The sequence below is a fragment of the Podarcis melisellensis genome, assembly GCF_964234715.1.
Source record: "Podarcis melisellensis genome assembly, chromosome: 5".
Taxonomy (NCBI): domain Eukaryota; kingdom Metazoa; phylum Chordata; class Lepidosauria; order Squamata; family Lacertidae; genus Podarcis; species Podarcis melisellensis.
Window position 1 is genome coordinate 96115277 of NC_138537.1, and position 22339 is coordinate 96137615.

At 45.0% G+C, this 22339-nt stretch overlaps 1 protein-coding gene across 2 annotated transcripts in view; it reads left to right on the plus strand.

The window, feature by feature from the left end:
* Positions 1 to 22339, plus strand: part of SEMA3E (semaphorin 3E) — a 168130-nt gene that overhangs the window by 141484 nt on the left and 4307 nt on the right. For both annotated transcript variants that reach the window (XM_081911731.1, XM_081911732.1), the window contains exons 10-16: positions 759 to 903; positions 9588 to 9810; positions 11811 to 11902; positions 13588 to 13629; positions 15382 to 15548; positions 18213 to 18280; positions 21954 to 22093. In XM_081911731.1, the coding sequence (XP_081767857.1) occupies positions 759 to 903; positions 9588 to 9810; positions 11811 to 11902; positions 13588 to 13629; positions 15382 to 15548; positions 18213 to 18280; positions 21954 to 22093 (877 nt within the window). The remainder of the gene's footprint in view (positions 1 to 758; positions 904 to 9587; positions 9811 to 11810; positions 11903 to 13587; positions 13630 to 15381; positions 15549 to 18212; positions 18281 to 21953; positions 22094 to 22339) is intronic.

Below are 22339 nucleotides of genomic sequence, written 5' to 3' on the forward strand. Positions count from 1 at the left end.
ACCCTAGATGAAAGACATTTTGAGGAACCTGCTTTATGGTGAATGTGAAAACACCATATGCCCTACTAGCAAATGAAAGGGTCTGGTTAGATATATTTTCTAAGGTGTCAATCAACATAGTGGACTGAGACTTGGACATAGAATAGAAAGTATTTATTTATCCACTGTCCATCAACTGATCACAGGGTGGACCACAATATTTCAATTAAACAAGCACAAAAATGCAACCATTGTGATTGCATTTGTAACATACGATACAATTCAAGAACCCGTTTTTTCAGGTTTTTTACCCATAATACCATGATAGCAGCAGACCAAATGAATAGTAATACCTAGGCCCAAGTGCAAGAGTATCCCAATGGCCTGGGTGAATAAGTACCTCTCAAGTTGGCAATGAAAACTCAACACTGAAATGTTGGGTGCATCTTCAGGGAAAGGGACTCGACCACAGAGAAGGTCCCAAGAGATAGCACTAATTGGAGAGATCGTTGCAGAACTTAACATCCAGGCTGACAAATACTGGAAGAGGCGCCACTTCAAGTATTTGTTCAGACCTTTATATGTCAGCATGTAAATGGGTCCAAAGCATATCAGCAGCCAATGACATTCTTGGACAATCGGTGTGTTATGGTCGGTACACCCTGCACAGCCCTCTAGCTGCAGCTTCTGCACTGCCGTCAAGGAAAGTCCTATGTAAAGTGTATTGCAGTAATCTGAACATGAGGTTACCAAAGTCTTTCTTGATTTTTGTTTTGCAGCAACATATTCCGAGGATATGCTATATGTGTCTATCACATGGCTAGCATCCGGGCAGCTTTCAATGGACCATATGCCCATAAAGAGGGACCTGAATACCACTGGTCTGTGTATGAAGGGAAAGTGCCATACCCAAGGCCTGGATCAGTAAGTGAGAGAGGTTCCCCTCCATCCTCCAAATGTCATAAAATAGAGTACCATTGAAACAAAAAAACAGATAAATCTTGTAGATAAGAACTGGAGTTGCCAGGGGCAGTTGGTCGGTTTAGGGCCCATAAACATACCTCTGACTTCAATAATAATAATACCTTTATTGTTAATGTACAAGCTGTGTACAATGAAATTAACCGAGCCTCTCTCCCCCCCTACAAACACTCAATCTCATTGCACTCTGTGTGCTTGTCGCACAACACACCAACCCTGAAAGTCAGTTGCACTATATTATTTTCCGTTCAGCAGCCTAACAGCCCACAGATAGAAACTGTTTTTTAGCCTGTTGGTACAACTGATTATACTTCTATATCTCCTGCCTGAGGGTAGAAGATTAAAGAGGTGCTGGCCAGGGTGTGAATCATCCCTGAGAATTTTTCTCGCTCTCCTAAGGCAACGATCCCTTGCTATGTCATCTAGCCGGCTCAGGGCACAGCCCATGATATAATGTGCTGTGTTCACCACTCTCTGTAGAGACTTTCTGTCCGTGGCTGTCTAGCCAACGTACCACGCTGTGATACAATATCAGAGGAAGCTTTCTATTGTGGACCAGTAGAAGGAGGTCATCAACTGTTGTTTAAAATTGTTCTTTTGCAAGAAAATGGAATCTCTATTGGGCCTTCCTAACCATCTGAGTTCTATTGTTTTTCCAAGTGAGGTCTTCACTAAGGTAAATTCCCAGGTATTTAAAGGAAGAAACTCCACACAACCCCCCTCCCCGATATACAATGGGCTAGTTCCCCTCTCTTCCTCCAAAAGTCCAACACCTTCTCCTTTGTCTTGCTAATATTTAGGTGCAAGTTATTCTCTAAGCACCATGTAGATGCTCCTCCCTATACACTGATTCATCTCCACCTGTATTAAGACCCATTGTGGTAGTATCATCTGCAAACTTAATAATTACAGTGGATAGATCAGATGAAATACAGTCATATGTATACAACGAGTACAGGTAGGGATTCAGCACACATCCCTGTGGGGTGCCAGTGCTGAGCTTCAGGGAGGTAGATGTAACAGGCCCAATCCTCACTGTTTGTGTCTGATACCTCAGAAAGTCTTTAATCCTGTCACAGATGGTAGAAGAAAGGTCTAGTTCCATCAGCTTTTTGATAAGAATGTCCGGAAGGATGGTATTAAAAGCCGAGCTATTATCAATAAACAACATTCTAACATAATTCCCCAGTCTCTCCAGATGACTGGCTGCAAGGTGAGTCATCCCTCTTTGCTTTCCCCCATATGAACAAAGGGCTGCCATTAATTGCACTTGGAGCTTGCATCTGGAGGGGGCAAAACCTGCTCCATATCAGTGGGACTCCTGCTGGTAGAGATCCTAGGTGAGATATCTGGGGAAATCGATCTCTGGGCTAGACCGAAGGAGCCGTAGCTCAGACAGCTTTACGATCCGCATCAATCACTTACAGCGGGTCCGGCACGCTTCCTCCAGAGCTGCGCAATAACTCCCAAGGAGCCCTGCTGTCTTCTCTCAGTCACGGCTTTTAGCAGAGTAGAAAACACGCAGCGTGTAAAGCAGCCTTACTTCTCCAAGCAAGCATACATAGACAGGTGTGCCTATATACAGCTCTTTATTAAAACATTACAGCATCAAAGGTCCGTCACTGCAGGCAGCCATTGCTGCAAACATGTCTCCCTCTCAGATACACAGAGGGAAGTGAAAGTACAGGGAAAAACTCCTCCTTCTTAGCTTCTAAAAGCTTCTGTCTCCGCCCAGCTGTAAGCTGACGTTAGCAGGTGACACACACCAGGGGAATTTAACCAGATAAATTCTGAACCATCACACCCCCCCTTGTGTCCCTGCGTGATACCTGTGCAACATCTTCAGTAACACCTTGTGAGATCGATCCCTTCCCCAATGCCTTGTGCCCTCCCTTGGCAAACCTGTTTGGCATTTGTGGAACCACCTCACAACTCTCAGAATCGCACTGTGCGAAACTTACCCACGCACCTGTGGCCTGATACCTCTCTGGTGGGATACCTTTCGTTGTGCGACTGGACCTCCTAGGCACAAACTCAGGTGTTCCCCCTGACTCACTTTGATCAGCAGGTTTATCCTCTGCATCATGGAACTCACCCTCTGACTTAAAGCGTCTTCGAATCCTCTCCATCACACTCACAGGAGAACTAGGCTGACTCTTGGGCAGTCTCTTAACAGCTTGTGGAGATGCCACATCCTGCTCTTGACCCTGGTCAGTGACCTGGTCGTCATCAGCAGCCTCAGCCCCTTCTTCCTCTGCCTCATCAGAACTGTCTTCTGGGTCAGAGAGACAATCTGAGAGAACATCACGCCTGACAGGAGTCTTTGACTTTACACCCTCCTCTAAGAACTCAGCGTGTTTACTGATCAGCACCTTACTCTGATCACCTGACGGGTAAGCAAAACGCCATGCACGGGCATCTGGCTCATACCCACAGAAGATCATTTTCTGGACTTTGGCTCCATCTGGCCCTTGCAAAGCCTTAGGCAAAGCGACAAGCGCAGGAGTCCCAAAAGTCCGCAGAAAGTGAACCTGGGGTTTGCGGCCATTTAACAAAGAAAACGGTGTGTCACCTACCAGTGAATTATAGACACGATTCCAGGTGAATGACACAGCCCTAGTAGCCTCCAACCAAAACTCAGGAGGCAACCTGGCTTCTTTCAGCATCACCTGTGCAGCCTTAACCAGAGCTCCACTCCTCAGCTCTGCCCCCCCCCTTGCTGGGGTGAATTAACTGTGTGGCGTATCCCTCTCTTCTGCAAGAACTTCTGCAACGCAGAACCAGTGTACTCAGCATTTCTGTCACTGATGATCTCTTGAACCCTGGTGGAGAACCTCTGTTCCACCCCCTCAATCCAGCTCTTGATCAGCTGTGCTGCATCCTCCCTGGATTTGAGACCATGAGCCCAGGAACTCTGCGAGAAATTATCCAAAAAAGTTAGGAGAAACCTGGCCCCCCCTAGACTTGGTTCCTTGACAGGACCGGCCAAATCTATGTGTACCAGCTCAAAAGGTTTAGTGGCCACACGTTCCACCTTTGGGTAACTGCACCCTCTCACCTTTGTCTGCTTGCAAGTGTCACAATCAATGGCACTTCCACAATTTTGAATCCTACACCCCGTGGCAACCTCGGGCAGAGTCTGCAAGTCCTCTACCGACCCATGAATTGTTCTCTGATGCCATACGCATGCACATGTAACATGATGAGCGGGAATTGTAGCACGTTGGTTGGAAACTGTAGCACGCAACGCTTGTGCTTTCTCAACCTTCCCCTCACCTCCAAGAGACGTTTTAAGAATGAAAAGATCATTCTGTCCCTTCCGCACTTTGGCCAGTAACCTCCCTTCTCTGGAGATTGTGCAGACATCATTTTCAAAACAAACTTTGAACCCCTTACTTAACAAATAAGGCACAGATAGCAAACAGTGATGAACGTCGGGAACAATACAAAAATCCACCGTCTCCTGTAAAACAGAAAGAAAGACATTAGCACATTTGTGAACTCTAGTTTTCTGTCCATTCGCGAATTTAATAGTTCGCCCCTTCGGAACTGCCGTGCAATTCCACCTCTCGACTGCAGGGGTCTCTGGAACCATGTTGCGGTTAGCTGCAGAGTCGATTACAAGGCTGAGCTGGAAATCTTCCACTCCGCCGTCGTCAAACACTGCCATATTCGCAGAAACCTGATAAGACTCTTCCTGTTGTTTACCACGACCACCTGGCTCAGCTCCACGCCTGCCTGTCTTCCCAGGCCTGTTGCCATGGAAACCTGCCTGATTCCCATGGGAAAAGTCCTTGAAAACATCCTGCATCGGCTCTCTGCTCCGGTAGGGGCAACTGCCACGCCGACGTTGAACTCCAGTGGAAAAACACTGCCCGGGGCTCCTCCCAGCTGGCCTGGCCTTCCTCCTTCTGGAACGGCTTCTCCCACCAGCGTGGCCCCCCCTGAAGCTCCTCTCTGCTTCAGCACAAAGGGAAAGTTCTTTAAACTTGCCTTTGGAACTCTTCGCCCCCCCGATCTGCTCACTAGCGCTCCTAGAGGCTAAGACATCGGGAACAGGGCCTGCCAGTCCAGCGTCTCCAGGACTCAGTCCATCACACAGACGTGTAGAAGCATTACAACAGCTCCCCAACACTGTCTCAGCCCCCATTGGGCTTTCTGGGCATCCTTCAGCCCCCCCAGGGCTTCCTCCAGGGCTTTGGCCTTTCGCTGACGCCTCACACAAGCCCTTCAGCAAGTTCCAGGCAGCCCACGCTGTCGTTACGCCCTCCAAATGAGGCCTCAGTGATGCATCAACGCATGCTTTGAGCATCTCTAGCTCTTGCAGCCTCTGGCACTCTTCAGCCAACACAGCCCCACAGCTTGCATCTCCTGCTCCAGCTGCTGGCCGGCCAAGGGGTGATGATTTTGGCTCCCATTGACTTGCTTCCCAGAGCCCTTCAACCAAGAACCATCCCCTTATTTGTCTGGACCACGTTGCCCAACTCTTTAGAGTTAGAGGCTCCAGCGGTATATCCTGGCTTTCAGCCATCTTCTCCCGTTCTCCCAAGGTGCCCCAAGCTGTACTTACTCCGTACTCAGTACCAGCTGGGCGTCCGAAGCAGCCGTCTCTCTTGGCTCTTGCTTCCGTGGAAAAACGATTTCTAGCTGCGTCTCAGCTTCCAGCTATTTCTCAGCTTTTTAGCTGCTTTTTAGCTCAGTCTCTGCAGCCACCATTGCCTCTCCGAAAGCAGGCAATCAATCATTCTTGCTCTCCAGCACCCACGCTGACTTCAAAGCATTCCTGAGGCTCACACCGACTGCTTTACGAGCGTTGTCTGACGCCATAACCTCTGGGGAAATCGATCTCTGGGCTAGACCGAAGGAGCCGTAGCTCAGACAGCTTTACGATCCGCATCAATCACTTACAGCGGGTCCGGCACGCTTCCTCCAGAGCTGCGCAATAACTCCCAAGGAGCCCTGCTGTCTTCTCTCAGTCACGGCTTTTAGCAGAGTAGAAAACACGCAGCGTGTAAAGCAGCCTTACTTCTCCAAGCAAGCATACATAGACAGGTGTGCCTATATACAGCTCTTTATTAAAACATTACAGCATCAAAGGTCCGTCACTGCAGGCAGCCATTGCTGCAAACATGTCTCCCTCTCAGATACACAGAGGGAAGTGAAAGTACAGGGAAAAACTCCTCCTTCTTAGCTTCTAAAAGCTTCTGTCTCCGCCCAGCTGTAAGCTGACGTTAGCAGGTGACACACACCAGGGGAATTTAACCAGATAAATTCTGAACCATCACAAGATATGCCCTTTCCCTGGCCCAGAAAGGAAGGTCCATAAGGAGAAGCCAGTTTCTCCACATGTAGCTAGAGCAGAGGTCCCTCCACACTCTTCCATGCCTCTGTTCTAACCTGGCATGGTGTCTGATTTGGAGGGGCCCGTCAGAGCTCCTAGATGTTGTGGGTGACTAGGGCTTGGCTGGGGTGGGGGACATCTACATGGGACTCTCTCCCTTTCTATCATGACACTGAGTGTAGTTAAGGGAATTATTGGCTGCAAACCTGGAAGTAGGAACAGGACATAAAATACTTTGACTTAGGAAAGGATGACTGCACACTCCTTAACTTACTTATTTTGGCCGCGTTCCTCTGGCCGTAAAAATTCCACTGCAGCAACTGCCTTCTCAGTCAGACCACCTCTCCTTTGAGTAAGCAGAGACTTGGTGCAAATGAACAGGGGAAAATGGTATTTGTGCCACTGGATCAGTGGCATGCAATGAATTTTTTCTAGGGGAACAGTTTAGGGCCGGAGGTGCCAGGTTGTGAGGGTGATATGGGGGGAGCAACATCATGTACGTGGGCATCGTGCCTCCCTCCCTAAACCGGGCAAAAGCTTCCCAGGCTTTGGGGAGGAGGGCGCAGGCTTCTGACAGAATGCTAGATCCCTGCTGCCTCCTTCCCAAGGACAGGGGTGCTTTGGGGAGGTGGTGGGAGGGCTCTTGAACCCCATCGGAGCCTCGCGCCTGCTTCCCTAAGCCAGGCAGGAGCTTCCTGGGCTTTGCAAAGGAGGCACCAGGCTTTGATACTTTAATACTCTAATTTACTGGGAACATTTAGGGGACTAGCCTGTTTCCCCTTAGACCACTGACTGCACACCACTGCGCTGGATCTTCAACATTGATTCATTCTAAGGCAAATCCCTGCTAGAGCTTCGCAGAGCCTCTCCTGTTGCTGTTGGCGTCTCTCTAAACAGTCGGCTTAATTGCTTAATGCCCAGCATGGTGCTTTCAAACACAGCACTACAAAGCAACCCCAAAGAATAATAAAACCCCCCGCCCAAAATGTGCCGATGGCCTAAGTTAGCCTTGAAGCGATTCACACATATTTTTTTCAAACATTTTGTTTTAAATCCATCTAAATAATACATTCTCAAATCTTGCTCAAGCTGGAACTTTTCAACAGGATTTGGCATTTCTGTTTCATTGGCTTGCAGCTGCATGTGGGAAACCTTACATCCAAGCTCCTGCTTGAAAGCCACATGTGACGCCTTTTATGATGAAAATCCCACTGCTGGCTGATTAGAAAATGCACTTCAAAACCGAGGCTGAGCAAATATGTCAGGGCATAGCCAAGACCCAGGGAAAAGAAAATAAACACTGCCCCATTTGACAATTGCAGGAGTTCATTAGAGTCAATTACAGCCCCTGCCGCAAGTTGAGACTGAATGTTTCCAGTAAACATAAAGACTATTTTATTTCACTTTATTGATTGAAAATCCAATTTAAATAGGGAGAGCCTGCTACTGTGGCTGGGCTTGAACCATCTCTTAAAACCACACTGTTTTCAACAGCCATGTAGGAAATAAATGATTACTGAAATATTTCTAGCAAAAACCTTAAATGGTTCTAATTAAAGGGCACAAGGTAACTTTTGAGCAGAAGACTCTATAAGGAGTTACTTCTATCGACTAATTTAAAGCTTCCTTTTCAGGATAAAAACGTGTCTATTTTAGTACAGTTAGTGAACTTAAACTTGTGACAGCAGCTCCTTTTGCCCCTGACTCTTGAGCCTGCTGGCTGGTGCTGATGGGAGATGGGAGTCCAACAGTGTCTGGGGGTCGACAGCTTCCTCTGCCCTAGAAGCAAACATCAAATTGCTGATGTATAATCTTCTACTTTCCTGATGTGCAGAAAGGAGTTCCATAGCAGTACCCCTCTCTTGCAAGAGAAAATGTTGGCATGCATGGCTGGGGCTGAATCCTACCCCCTGGTTGTATTTTATAAGATGTTTAGGGTGAGGATAGAAACACTGGCATATGCTATAGCTCTGAGGGGTGCTCACTCAGCACATTTGTCTTTTGCAAGGCTATGGGTGTAAATCAAAGGAAATTAAGCTAGGGATTGGAATCAAATATTGCTGACCGATTCTTTTTCTTTTAAAAAAACAGCATTAGCATTTGCATGTTTGAAGAAATGGAACACTTAACATTTTTTTTTCTATCAGACCGATATAATTTATTGTTGCACGGCACCCCAATCTCCGAGCCCTGCGAGATTCCAAGCACTTATTAAGGATTCAGGTTCCTTTGGAAATGAGGCACTGAGGAGACTGTGGTGCCTTTATGATATATGGTTTATTTGCACACATACCTGAGCCTAGGATAGAGGGGTTCCCAGCATTAAACTCCAAGAGGGTTGACTTCTGCCCTGGCCACAGCAGCCTTGGATTCAAAAAGACTCTGGATGTGGCTCAGCCTCTCTCCAGCTTGCCGCATTTTTACAGACTGCAACTATTTTCCTCCAGCCCACATCATCCCCAATGGCAATCCTAAACTCTCCGCTCTGCTTTGTCTCTGTGAACCATCCCGGAGCTCGGGGAGGGGCTCAACCCATTTGCCAGTCTTTAGTTTGCCAATGACCCATCTTTGCCTTTGTTAATGGCCCATCCCTCAGTTGATCTCCTGAACACACGGAGCTGAGTCCAGCTATTCAGAGTCTGACCTCCAGTTTAACTCTCCAAGCATTCATTAAATTCTAACACCTATGAGGCCCAGGGATTTAAGGGAGCCTTGCACCCACAAACCCTGGAACCACAACTCTTAACAATATTGTTTTGAATCTGTCCCATCAACTATTGTACTCTTCTTGGAGAAGAGATGTTTAGAAAGCCATTTGAGAGACAGACTGCTAGAGAAGTTACATTTCAAGAGAAAGTCATTGAAACGCATCATTACTCTCCACAGGTCAGAACAAATCCCTCAATCTTCAAGTTCTGCAGCTGCTTTGTTTTCTACATTTTTTTTCCAGCTTTGGCATTATCCAACTTCCAAAGTGATCACAAGTTCACAGTTGCAACTTTCTATCTGCTCCTTTTTTAAAAGCCTAGAAATCTAATCTATTCCATGTATTTTCTCAAACTGCAATGCTTATTGCAAAAGAAATAATTTGATCCTAGCCAGAATCTGGATGCTGTGCAGTGCATGTGAGTCCCAATCTGTCCAGAGATGCTTGTACCTTAGTAAATGTGTATACGGGGGCAGCCTTAATCTTACAAAATAAAGCAGGATCCACCTTTTACTAGCTCCATGTTTTTCCATGGATGGCTATCAGCATCATAACTATAATCTACTTTGTGTTTCCTAGTGTGCCAGCAAAGTGAATGGAGGTCTGTATGTGAGCACCAAAGACTATCCGGATGAAGCAATCCGTTTTGCTAGGAGTCACCCACTAATGTATCAGTCGGTTAGGCCTGTTCATAAGAGACCAGTTCTTGTGAAGACGGATGGGAAATACAACCTCAAACAAATAGTCGTAGACAGAGTGGAAGCAGAAGACGGGCAATACGATGTCTTATTTATTGGGACAGGTAAATGAAAAAGAAAGGGAAGGGGTTAAAAGCACCCACTTTCACTTCTTTTCTTCTCCAACTCATCTTCCATGCACTTAGGTGAACTCTGAGCAGTCTTCCTTGGCCCGGCTACCTGCAGGCCTGAATTTCTGGCTCCCAGCTGATGCTCACGCTCTGTTTTCTCCCTAGTCAATGTTCACTTCTTGGGTTTTTTGTATTTTGGTTAAAGGAAAAGATATGGTATATTTAAAATGAGAGAGAGAGAGAATTCCCTGGATGGCTAAGATCCAGGTTGGGGGCAAGTACTCTTGGGTGAGAGATTTAAAATCACAAACCTGTGGCCCTCCAGATTTTGTAGTACTATAACTCCTGTGTTACCTGGCCATTGGCCATGCTGCCTTGGGATAGTGGCCATTTGAGTCCCACAGCTTAGGAGGTCCACATGTTCACCTCCTCTGTACTAGGGCATGCATGTCCATTGCCCGGCAATGAGGCTAGTATTCTTCAGATATCATTCCTTGTGATGGGCAGGGCCACACTTCTGTCATCATGGCCATTGGGCAATTGGCTCCTCATTTCACTGCCCTCCTCCAGCCTTGGCTCCTGGGGTCCCTCATGCCAGATGTTCTGGAGGTCTCGATTTAGCTGAGATGTGGCTTCTCCACTCTGCACTTGAACAAATTGTTGGAAGTTGAGCAGTATGAATTCTGGGCATGATTCCGATTTATTGAGTACTTGCATGCTGTGAGTTGTGAGGGAGTAACATAGTTTAAACGCTTGTCAGATCACTTTAGTGTCCAATTACTTTAAAACTCAGTCCGCTCTTTGCTGGGGTAGAATTCTTTCCTTCTCAGGCCTCTCCTTCCGCAGGAGACTTCTAAATGGGGCCATTTTCTCAGTTTGAAGATTTATTGCTGTGTTTTCTAACTAAAAGTTTTTTAGAAGCGGTGAAGTCTGCTGTCTCCCACAACTCCTTTCTTGTAAAGGGACCTTAGCTGTGATCTTCAAACCACTCTGGTGACATTGTTCCTAAGACTTTTAGGATAGTTGCCTGTGTCAAATAATCCTAGAGCTGTATTTTGTGGTGTTATATTTTGATTTTATTCTGTGAACTGCCCTGAGACCTCCGGGTATAGGTCAGTATAATAATAATAATAATAATAATAATAATAATAATAATAATAATAATAATAATACAAGCCTGTTATATGCTGTTGCCATTTTGTTACCATCAATGATACTGGTCAGTCAGGAAGGTCACCAGTTCACATCACAGTTTCGCCACAAATTCAGTTGCATGGCTGTAGCAGAGTTCCCACCTCACATTTTGCATACCCTCCAACATTTTTCTGATGAAAATAGGAACATCCTATTCCATAATAATAAGAAGAAGACAAACTTTACTATTTATACCCCACCCATTTGACTGGGTTGACACTCTGGGTGGCTTCCAACATATATAAAACATAATAAAACATTAACCATTAAAAAACCTCCCTTCAGATGGCTCGGGGGTCGGACACCCCCATACCCCCAAGATTTCTCTAATGAAAATAGGGATGAAAATAGACATTCTGAGATCAAATCAGAAACTGGAATGGCTTCTGTAAATTGGGGTCGTTCCTGGAAAATAGGGACACTTGGAGGGTCTGCTTTTGTAGGATATTCATGAGTGACCTACCTTACAGAGCTGTCAAATTATTATTCTGAGCTGGGGTAGGAAGAGAAAGTCCCATTTCCACTCAGCCAGAAGCTTTTGGGGTCATATTGGGCCTCTCTCTCTCTCAGCCAAATCTACTTCACAGATGGGAGGAAGAAAACTTCTGTCTCTGGCCTTTTGTATTTTCGTATTTTAGAGTGGGTGAAAAATCATATTCTATTTCCCTTCAGAATTTTTTTGGTCATATTTGTTTGGAAGCATTTTGTACTTTACTGGTGTACAAATAAATATGGTTACCAGTCCTGAGTTCTCAATCTCTCTCTCTCTCTCTCTCTCTCTCTCTGAAACTCAACTGCAGATAATGGGATTGTACTGAAAGTCATTACAATTTACAACCAGGACACAGAATCGATGGAAGAAGTGATTCTTGAAGAGCTGCAAGTGTTCAAAGTAAGGTATTCTTTTCAGTCTGACTTCATATCCACCAAACCGCAGAGACCGCAGTCCTGCACACACATGAGGCTACTTAAAGCTCATTGGGGTAAATAAGTTTTAAGCGCCCTGAATGAGCACAGAATTTCAGCCATAAAGCCTATAAATTAGCCTTTGTATCATCTGCACTGGTAACATTGTACTGGACTGTGTTTCGGTATAAAACTGAAAATCATTCCAACCAAGACATTTTCCCTAGTAGAGTGTATGGACTGTGACTATGAAAACTGCTGAATTTTGCAATGTTTGGGGGGGGGGGGTATGGGGAAGAATTGGGGAAAGCCAATGCAGCTTCTAGGATTGCCTTTAACAACTGTCTTGGAGATAGTGGTGGTGGTGATGGTAATAATAATAATATTAATAATAATAATAATAGAGAGCCAGTGTAGTGTAGTGGTTAAGAGCGATAGACTTGTAATCTGGTGAACCGGGTTCGCTTCCCCGCTCCTCCACATGCAGCTGCTGGGTGACCTTGGGCCAGTCACACTTCTCTGAAGTCTCCCAGCCCCACTCACCTCACAGTGTGTTTGTTGTGGGGGAGGAAGGGAAAGGAGAATGTGAGCCACTTTGAGACTCCTTCGGGTAGTGATAAAGCGGGATATCAAATCCAAACTCTTCTTCTTCTTCTGTGATGATGATGATGATGATGATGATGAAAAAGCACACCAAGCTGCAGTGTATTGTTGTAATATATGGTTTTGATTATGGTATCTGCCTGAGCTCCAACACAAAACTGCCATGTAACTAGCCAAACACATTTCCTACTTGAGATCATTAGAATTTTGATTCTACGAAAGACACTGGTGGTCTGAGAAAGCTGTCAATGGCACGGCCTCCATGTTCCTGTGCCTCCTTGTTTCTCACCAGGTGATAATAATCCCAAGGGCAACCCTCACCACTCCTTTGAATGCTTTGTTGCTCTCCTCTTCTGGTTTTCTTTCTTCAGAAATCCATGTCTCTACACCATGTGTCATAATCCCTGTCTCCCAGACAATGAGATGATGATGTCCAGGTTATTATTATACTTTGTGGAATAGAATATTCAGCAACATTGGTAGAGCACCTGTATATAACTTGAGTGCTTTTCATTCTCTGTCAAAATATAGTTACAAATGCATCAGAATTGGTTAATCACTAAAGCAATATATACATTACTGTGATGTCCACTACAGTATGTAGGTAAGACTACTGCTGACCTACACACACATTTCAGAAACCAGAAATCTGCCATTTTGTCCAAAAAACAGGGAGCAACCAGTTGCCAAAAACCTCAGTTCTGAGAACTTACCAATAACTGCAACAGAGATGCCAACTGATCCTACGATGTAAGCAAAGAGGGATAACTTCTGAATGTACACACTGGACACATTTGACGCCAAATGGAGAACAGTACCACCATCACTTATCTTTAGCAAATGAAGCCTTTCCATCCTCAAAGCTCTGTAGCTGCTGCCTTGGCAACAGCACCCTTTCATTTTTATCAGAGCTACTGATGAATGCAGAAGCTTCATAAATAGATAAATAATAAACATTTCGTTAATCATTCTATCTATCTATCTCAACATCACTCTGTGTGTGTGTGTGTGTGTTTTATCTACAGAGCTGATCTGTTTCCTAAATCAAAGAAAATTCTTTACTTTCAGGTGCCAGCTCCTGTTATATCCATGGAGATTTCTTCCAAAAGGGTGAGTGTTGCTCTGTGTATAAGACTACATGACTCAGGACTGTGATCATGTATACCATGTATAAATGAGAATTCCCACTGAGTTTCATACGAAGCAAAATTCAGAGCGAATTTTGAGAGTCATTCTCTGGCGAAATGACTAAAAGAATTTTTGAAGGAAGTGAAAGGACGCTGGAAGCAAAAATAACTTAGATAAGCAAGATTATTATCTTATAGATGTTTCACAGATCTCTATAGCCCCATTCTCACTGAGGAGGCAAACCTGTTGAAGAAAACTGATAAAGATGGAACAAATTACCAGTAAGCCGGACGAGTTTACCTGTCACTAGATTGAGGCAACAGTTTGAAAAAGGGCTGGAGAGAAAAGACTCAAAATCCCAGACTAAGATTCAAGGAACTGTGTGTGTGTATACTCCTCTTCTCATTGTCTGCATTGCAGTATTAGTTCAATATTCCCTGCTCTGGTCTCATTTTAACGCCTTAGCAGCCTTTGTGCTAGGCTGGCATGCTCAGGAGCAACCCACGTCTCTACAGGAGTTGAGAATCTCCAAAGTGTGGATGCAGAAGAACCAACTGATAAACACACCACATTGTTGGGGTACATAAAAAGTTAGGGTCGCAATGTTGGCCCACAACACAATGAATAATAATAATAATCCATATTAGGGCAATACCTTTATTAGACCAACCAAAATGTGCTTAAGGAGGCAATCCTAAATGTAAACATTTTAAAAACCAGCATAATTTCATTAAATAAAATTAGGATCACAGCATCATATTTTTACTGGCATTGATCATTACGGCTGCTGTTGCCGCCTTTCCCCTCACTTCAGAAAGAGGGAGGATGCTTCTGTGTTGATAATAAAATGTCATTGCTACCGTGGTGTGACTTAATATGCCATATAAAATGAGTTTCCATGGAGTGATGCTGGAATTTTGAATATCAAGACATTCTCATGCACTGTTTCACTATGAAATATTCAGATGTATCCCCCATCCCCACCCCCACTTGTCTTAAGCTGTTTTAAATATTGTGTCCCACATCAGCTGCAAAGTTAGCAAGCAGCCATCCTGATTCATGAGAGAAATGGGAACTTGATGAAAATGCAGTAGCTGATAAATGTAGCACGGCTCACTGAAGAAACCTGAGGGTTTAAGTGTTTTAAGGCAAAATGGTTAGACTCTGTAGTCTATCTACCTTAATATATATATCATGGCATCGTATCAAAGCATTTCCGTGGTTCCAGCATACTCTAGCATGGCCACAAAATGGAAATCTCTCTGGGGGGTTCTGAAGATGATATGCTGATGTGCAGGTGACCAAGATGAGTTTAGGCAAGACACCGTTCTGTCAGCCTGAACTGCCCCACCCTGCCCTAGAGAGAGGCCAAAGCCAGCTCCTGAGTTAGGGAAACACAGGAACCAGACCCTACAAGTGCCCCTATTTTCCAGGGATGGTCCTGGATTTACAGAAGCCGTCCTGGCTTCTGATTTGATCCCAGAATGTCCTGCCTTTCCTTGGAAATGTTGGAGGGTATGCACGCACTGTATTGCCTCTTCACTCTTGTTTCCCTACACCAAAGCTAAGTTACACTTTGAGGGTGTCGTTGCTCCTTCAAGGAGAACAGGTCCCCTAAACAGACTTTGTTTCTTGGTCCTTTTCCACCATGCTGTAGAACTCTGGGGACTGGCTGTTATGGCTCAACAGAAGGAGCCTTCCATCATTCTCCTAATATTGGTGCTTTCCTTACAGCAACAAATTTATGTTGGGTCTGAGTCCGCCGTTGCACAACTGAAGTTCCACCAGTGCGACATGTATGGAACAGCCTGCGCTGACTGCTGCCTCGCAAGGGATCCTTACTGTGCTTGGGATGGGATCTCTTGTTCCAGATACTACCCAACAGGAACGCAGGCAAAGAGGTGGGACTCCTTTCTTGCATTCTGCAATAGGTTCTCCATACCAGGCTGAGATGGTTCCATTTCTTCCAGAATTAGGAAGTGCCTTTGACAGTTCTCTCTCTTGTTGAAGGTCTTCTAGCAGAGTTTGGGCAGCTATCCATTAAAAAATACACCAGCTCTTGATTCCCAGCATCAGGCAAGGGGTCGGAGTAGATGCCCTACAAGGTCCCTCCGGTTCTATGAGCCTGAAATTTACCCTCTCCACCCTGTCTGCACTATAGATTTAAAACAGAATCGTACCACTTTAAACAGCCATGGCTTCCTTACAATTCTCATAGTTACCTGGGAAGAGGGACCGACTGTAAAAACACTCTTAGAACTGCAGCCCTGTGAAGGAAGTAGGCGTCTCCTAACAACTCTCAACACCCGTAACAAGCTACAGTTCCCAGGATTCTTTGGGAGAAACCATTGCTGCTTACAATGGTATGATACTGCTTTAAATTTATAGTGCAGATGGGGCTTTATTGTACAAGGAAACTGAATTAACTCATCGTAGGCAGTTGTTTATTACCATAGTGTTCAGAGATGTAAATTAATTTATCAGTGTACAGTGATGTACAGAATGATATTTGATTTTGATTGTTCTTCTATAGTCAGATGCCCTGCACTTCTTTTCACTTGTTTTTAGAACGTATTTCAGGAGATACAATATAGTGAATAATAAATGTTTAAAGGGTGATGTCAGGGAACTGACATCGGAGCCAGAGGTGGAGGCAAGGCTCCCAAGCGATGCTGGAGAAGGGCCCAGCAGGGAGAGAGGGAGCTCATCGGCTGGGGAAGGAAATCAGCGTAACACCAGGGATAAAGGGGGGCAGATGGGGGAATCGGTGAGGGGGCTCCAGGACTCCTCGCCGGAGACCAGCGGGGAGAGCACAGGTCCTCCGCTACCCACACCCACCCTGCACAGAAGACTTCCGCGCAGGGAAAGTAGGCGTAGACTTGGCATCAAAGAACTTCTTTGCTGGAAGAAGTTCAAGAAACACCCACTGACGGATTCTGCTAGCGACTGAAACAGCCACGAAGTGAAGAACTGTCCAGACAGAAAAGGTTTAACCAGGCAACCTAGCCAAGAGTGGTGGCAACTTACGCACGAGCAACCCCTATAACCATTACAGGTGAGAAAGAAAGAAGAAAGAAAGAAAGAAAGAAAGAAAGAAAGAAAGAAAGAAAGAAAGAAAGAAAGAAAGAAAGAACAACAATGTGCATTGATTCATTTCAACAGTTGCAGGCATTGAACCATGAGGTACATCTGGCTGTAGAAGAAAGAAACTTACAGTCAGATATTCTTCATGGATTGGGTGCAGACATATTAGGAAGAGACTGCTCAGAGCAGATTCAGAGAAATCTGAGTCTACTTTCAAATCTGAAGAGTCATAGATGCATGAAGCATGATCAGTCCTCCCTATTTTTTCTTACACCCCCACCTCCACTTAAAAGCAGTTGATGGGAGAAGGGGGAAGGTGAATAGGATTGAAACAGGCCTGGAAAACTGGGGAGGGAGATAAACCCATTTCTCAAGAGCAATAGTGCCAAGCCAATAAGAATGTCTGGGAATTTCAATGGAAAAGGAAATGTCCAATATTTGCTTATTGGTCCCATGTGAAGAACGAAAATCAATCCAAAGAGAGCAATTGGTATTCACTGTTGTTTATTGCAAATTAGTAATGTTTATTGCAAATTAGGCAAGTGTGTGTGGTGTAATTCTATATACTGTTATTTGAACTTTCTGTCTAGCAGCACAGAGGGAAGGTAGGCAACTGACAGAGGGGAAGAAGGTGGAAAGAAATGTAACAGGAAGAAAATGCCTCCAGCTGAGTTACATGTACTTGGCCTTAATTTCACTAGGGATTGGAGACCCTACAGTGGCCATTTTCAGTCTATTAGCTTTGATGCAGTCCACAAATGCAAGAAGCTTCTCTAACTGGGAGATGCACCCCTTAGATAGCACTGTTTGCCTAGAGGTCATTAGCTCCTGCAGGATATATTGCATACCAAATAGCCACTAAGAAGGAAACGACCTTAATCTGCACACCTATATCAGGCACTCTGCAAACAGGAGGAGCACTACGCCTGGGCCTGCGGCTCATTGAACATGAGAGCAATGGTCCCCTCCATGAGGCAAAGCAGCCTAAAGCCAAGTTCTCAACCCAATAATATACCTATGTCTAGGCTGTACCATTCAGGCTGTGGGGTAGGGGTGTTCGCATGATGAAATTTTCTTCCATGCCTAATAATAGATAATTAATTTATCTACAAAGAATACTAGATGTCAGGGAGAAAGGTTCTGGCCTAGGCTTCTCCCAGTATTCTAGTTTCCTGTTTATTTATATGCTGTTTGAATCTCCGATCTCAAAGATTGGGTGAGTGGTCCTTTAATCATAGCAGAGATTAGAGACCTTTTGTAGCCACTCTGGATTCTGGAAATGAAATTTCCGTAAGCACCTCTTATGCGTTTCCCTAAAATACTAGACATTTTCCTTCGAGACCCTAGAAGAGCGTTTTCAGTTAAAGGAGCTCAAGATGACACAAACATATGACTTTCCCACAGGAATTGGGGAAGGCTTCTGAGGGCTGTTCACAAGTTGTATTTTTTTCAAACTGTTTTTTTTTTTTACTTTTCCCTAGACGTTTCCGCAGACAAGATGTCCGTCATGGAAATGCAGCTCAGCAGTGCTTTGGCCAGCAATTTCTTGGTAATTCTCATGCTGTGCGTTAGAATGCTTTAGTGAGTCAGCGCATCAGGGATGAACGACCTGTGGCTCTCTAGAGGCTGTTAGACTCCAGCTCCCATTGACACAGTTAGCATGGCCAATAGCCAGGGACAAAGGGATTTGTTGTTCAGAAACAGCATGGGGACCACAGATTCCCCACCTTTGAAATACAGGGAACTTAGCAATGCATACTTTTACAAGAAGAACCCTAAGAGAACTTAAATCAATGATTTCATCAATTTAGGTACATCAGTCTGATTGTCTGCCAATACAAGTTTGTGTATAAATGTATAAACCAAGGAGATCTGGTTTGGGTTATTGCTTAGGCAAAGGTCTTTGATACATGAAGCCTTTAGGTAGCTTTTTCAGTGGTCCAAGAAAACATTCTTAAATTGTCAAGAGAAAACCTTTTGAGTGCTAGACTTGATGAATTATGCAAGTTTGTGTCAGGAGCTGCTGGAACATGAACATGGACACCTGGCCAATGGTAGGATTTATAGACTGGGATGTTTTTTGTAGGGTTGCCATATTTCAAAAAGTAAAAACCAGGACATCCCGAAAGCTTATTTTAGGAAGACCCCAGTTTTAGGAAGATCAATTTTTTGATTGACTTGGCTAAGATCCAGGACATCAATTCCGCCTGTCAAATCCTGGTAATGTCTGGGACGCATAGCAGCCCTTGATTTCTAGCCCATCCAAGTTAGGAGGAACCAATGAGTTAATCTGGCTGTCATTGCCTTCATTTGCACAGAATGCTAAGGCAAAGCATGGTTTAATGCAAATGAGCAAATCAGCTCCCAGAGATGACTTAGTGTTAAGTGCTAACCAGCCATTTTGTGTGTGTGTTAAAATGCTAACTCAATCCATGACTTGCTTAGCATGAAGGAGCAGACATGGGCTCCCAGAATGGTTTGTCTTGTGATATCTGGGGAAGCTAAACTGTGAACACAGGTTTGGACAACACACTAAGCCAGGGGTCGGCAAGCTTTTCTTGCCTCGGGCCGGTGTCTCCAGTTACGATCGTGCGGCAGGCCGGAGGGCGGGGGAGCATGTCCCATACATGTGCGCACACGCTATTTCTGGTGCACTTCTGGGTCGGAGAAGCTCCAGAAATAGCTTTTGCGCACATGTAGGAGGGCCTTGCGCATGCGTACAAACTATTTCCGGTGTTCCTCTGACCCAGAAGTGGGTCCCTGTGCCGCGCCGCAGCGCGCCGGTAAGAGCGGGCGGCGGCAGGGGGCAGTGGTCGCCACGGACCAGATAAATGAGGGTTTCGGGCCTTATCCGGCCCCTGGGCCAGACGTTGGTGGCCCCTGCACTAAGCCAAATCATTGCTTAGTTCAGCACTGCACACCAAGAAAGGAACCGGGGAGCAGCCTAACAGCTGCAATCTCCTCTCCAGAATCACTTTTACTCATTCTCAGTAAGCCAAATTTTGGCTTAGCATTCAGTGCAAATGAGAGACAAATGAACTCATTAGTTCTTCCTAACTTGGCCTGGCAATAAATCCTTCCAGGTCAAGCCTAACAGGTGCCTGCCGCTCTGTTTCAGAATCTCTACCTGCCTAGTCTCCCTAAGCACCTGCTGCTCTCTCTAGCTGCCAGTTTTCACATCTGTCTGTTTGGTTAGCTTTGCTACTGGTTGTCCTCTATGTAGCAGCCATCTTCTACTGGACTTGGCCCTTGCCTCCAGTGGTTCTGCCTCTGTTGAGTACTAGGACCTAACATGAAGTTTCCAAAGAGAATTTGCAATGAAGCAGCTATAAATCTGGAGAGAAACAAATGTTAGCAGGGGCCAGGAGCATAATGCATTCATATCCTTGAACCTGCATAGAACTCTCAATTACCGACCTCTTTAATTCCTTTCCCAAGTGCACCATTTAGATAGCAGGCATCATTTTGTGGACCAGACCCAAAGAGCTTGACCCTCCCTTCTCCTGCTAAATACCTTCCCAGAGAAAGCTTTGATGGAATCATGACTCCATGTAGGGCAGATTAGAATTTGGAAGGGAAATATTTCACAACACAAATATTTTTCAGATTTGTCTGGTGATGTGAGGAAATTCCATACTGTTTAGGGTTTTGATGCAATTCTCTGAAGAGTTTGCTGCTAAACATTGGCAGTAGAATGTATAGCACACTGTCATATTTAACTGTAAAAAAACCCATGTATTGGAATTTTAGATAGGGTTGTAAGATACTCAAGAGACCTTCAGATTAGAATGTGGCAGATTCATATACCTAAGAAAAACTGAAGTTTTTATCATGGAAGAAAGGCAAATTATAAAATAGAGACAAAAGACATTGCTTTGGCCTCCTATTCTTCAAGCAGCACATTGAGTGGGCATTCATGGTTCTTGCACTAAATGCAGCCAACAGGAGGACTGTTTCCACAAAGAGCCTTCTATTCAGCATGGCATGTGTTTTGCAAAGGGCTGCAAGTTCTCTTGGCAACTTTATGCAACTTATAAAGATCAGCAGATGACTAATTTCTGGCCTCAGGACAACAAAATCATTTGCTCAGTAGCAGCCACTAAAGACTTGATCCCACCAAGTTGTTAAAAGTTGGTCCATTCAGACTTAATTTAACTCCTGAATGTGAAAGCAATAAGTCCAGTTTACAAGCATTTAGCTGGATCAAGGGGTATGAGTATAGACTACTGATGAATCTCTGTTCTACTAGATAGAGCATCTCCTTTCATGGGAAATGATAATAACCTTTCCCCCTTTTGACAGAAATGGATGAAATTTGCATGCCTGGCCTGGCCCCGCTGCCCTGTTGATGCAAATGTCGTGCTTTATTTCAGTCTGGAATTGTAGCTCTGTGGAGCACTTTGAGGGGCTAAAAGCAAAAGCCAGTACTGCTAGGCATGCACATTCTGCAAAATCCTGTAACTCAGACACAGAACTACTCGTTTCCTTCAGGAAAGAGGCAGTGCCATTCACGTCATACAGACAAATGCAATGCTTATATAAAAAACATATTATCTAAAGTAGCCCTGCTTTAGACACTGCTTTGTTAGCACTTTTAACAAAAGATCAGCAGCAGAGTCTGCTTCTAATCGGAAAGCCATTTGCAGACATTTTCTTTAAAACGAAAGGTCACTTTCTATGATCTTGGGAACCAGAACAATAATAAATTGCTCAAGGAAGGCGTACATTGATAAATCCTCATTTGCCACCAGTCATTATAATGGAAGTTATTTGTTATTTTGTGTTTGAAAAGTGAAGCCTACTTTTTTCCCTAGAAGTCTGGAGGGAGCTCAGTGTGAAGGCCAGTCCTATCATGTCCCACCCTGAGCCACCTGCCTCAGACGGCAGATTGGGAGAGACAGCAGACAGAGTGCCTCTTGCTGCCCGCCCAGGCCCCTGCAGGTCTCCCAGAAAGAGTGGGTCCCTTGCCAGGCACTGCCATGCCCCTTGAGCTTCCATTGCTAGTAGCTACCTGACCAGGAGATTTGGTGAAGCTTCACAAGAGCTGAAGCCCTTTCTCTCTGTTGCCAGCAGTGGGCAGCAGCTGTCAGCCCTGTGGGATGTGGTGGTGCCCATCTTTATCATCTCAGATGGCAAAATGGCTTGGGCTGGCCCTGGTGAAGACAAATGAGTATTTGTGAAGGACCATACCAGGTTTTTGTGTGTGTTTTCCTTCTTTATAGGAGACATCCTGGATAAGACCGAAGAGCGACTAGTATACGGAATAGAATACAACAGCACTCTCCTTGAATGTATACCAAGGACCTTGCAGGCCAAAGTGATCTGGTTTGTACAGAGAGCACACGAAGCACGGAAGGAAGAGGTACTTTTTCACTGAATGGAAGGGGGTAACCTCTCTTGCACGGGCCCCCTCGTCTACTTCACAACCTCCAGTATTAATGGCATTTTGAAGCCATCATATCCTTATCATCACAATATTGTGCAATATTGTGAAACGTTCTGTTGCGCTTACTGCAGCCAGTGTGGTGTAGTGGTTAAGAGCAGTGGACCCGTAATCTGGTGAACCTGGTTTGATTCCCCGCTCCTCCTCATGCAGCTGCTGGGTGAC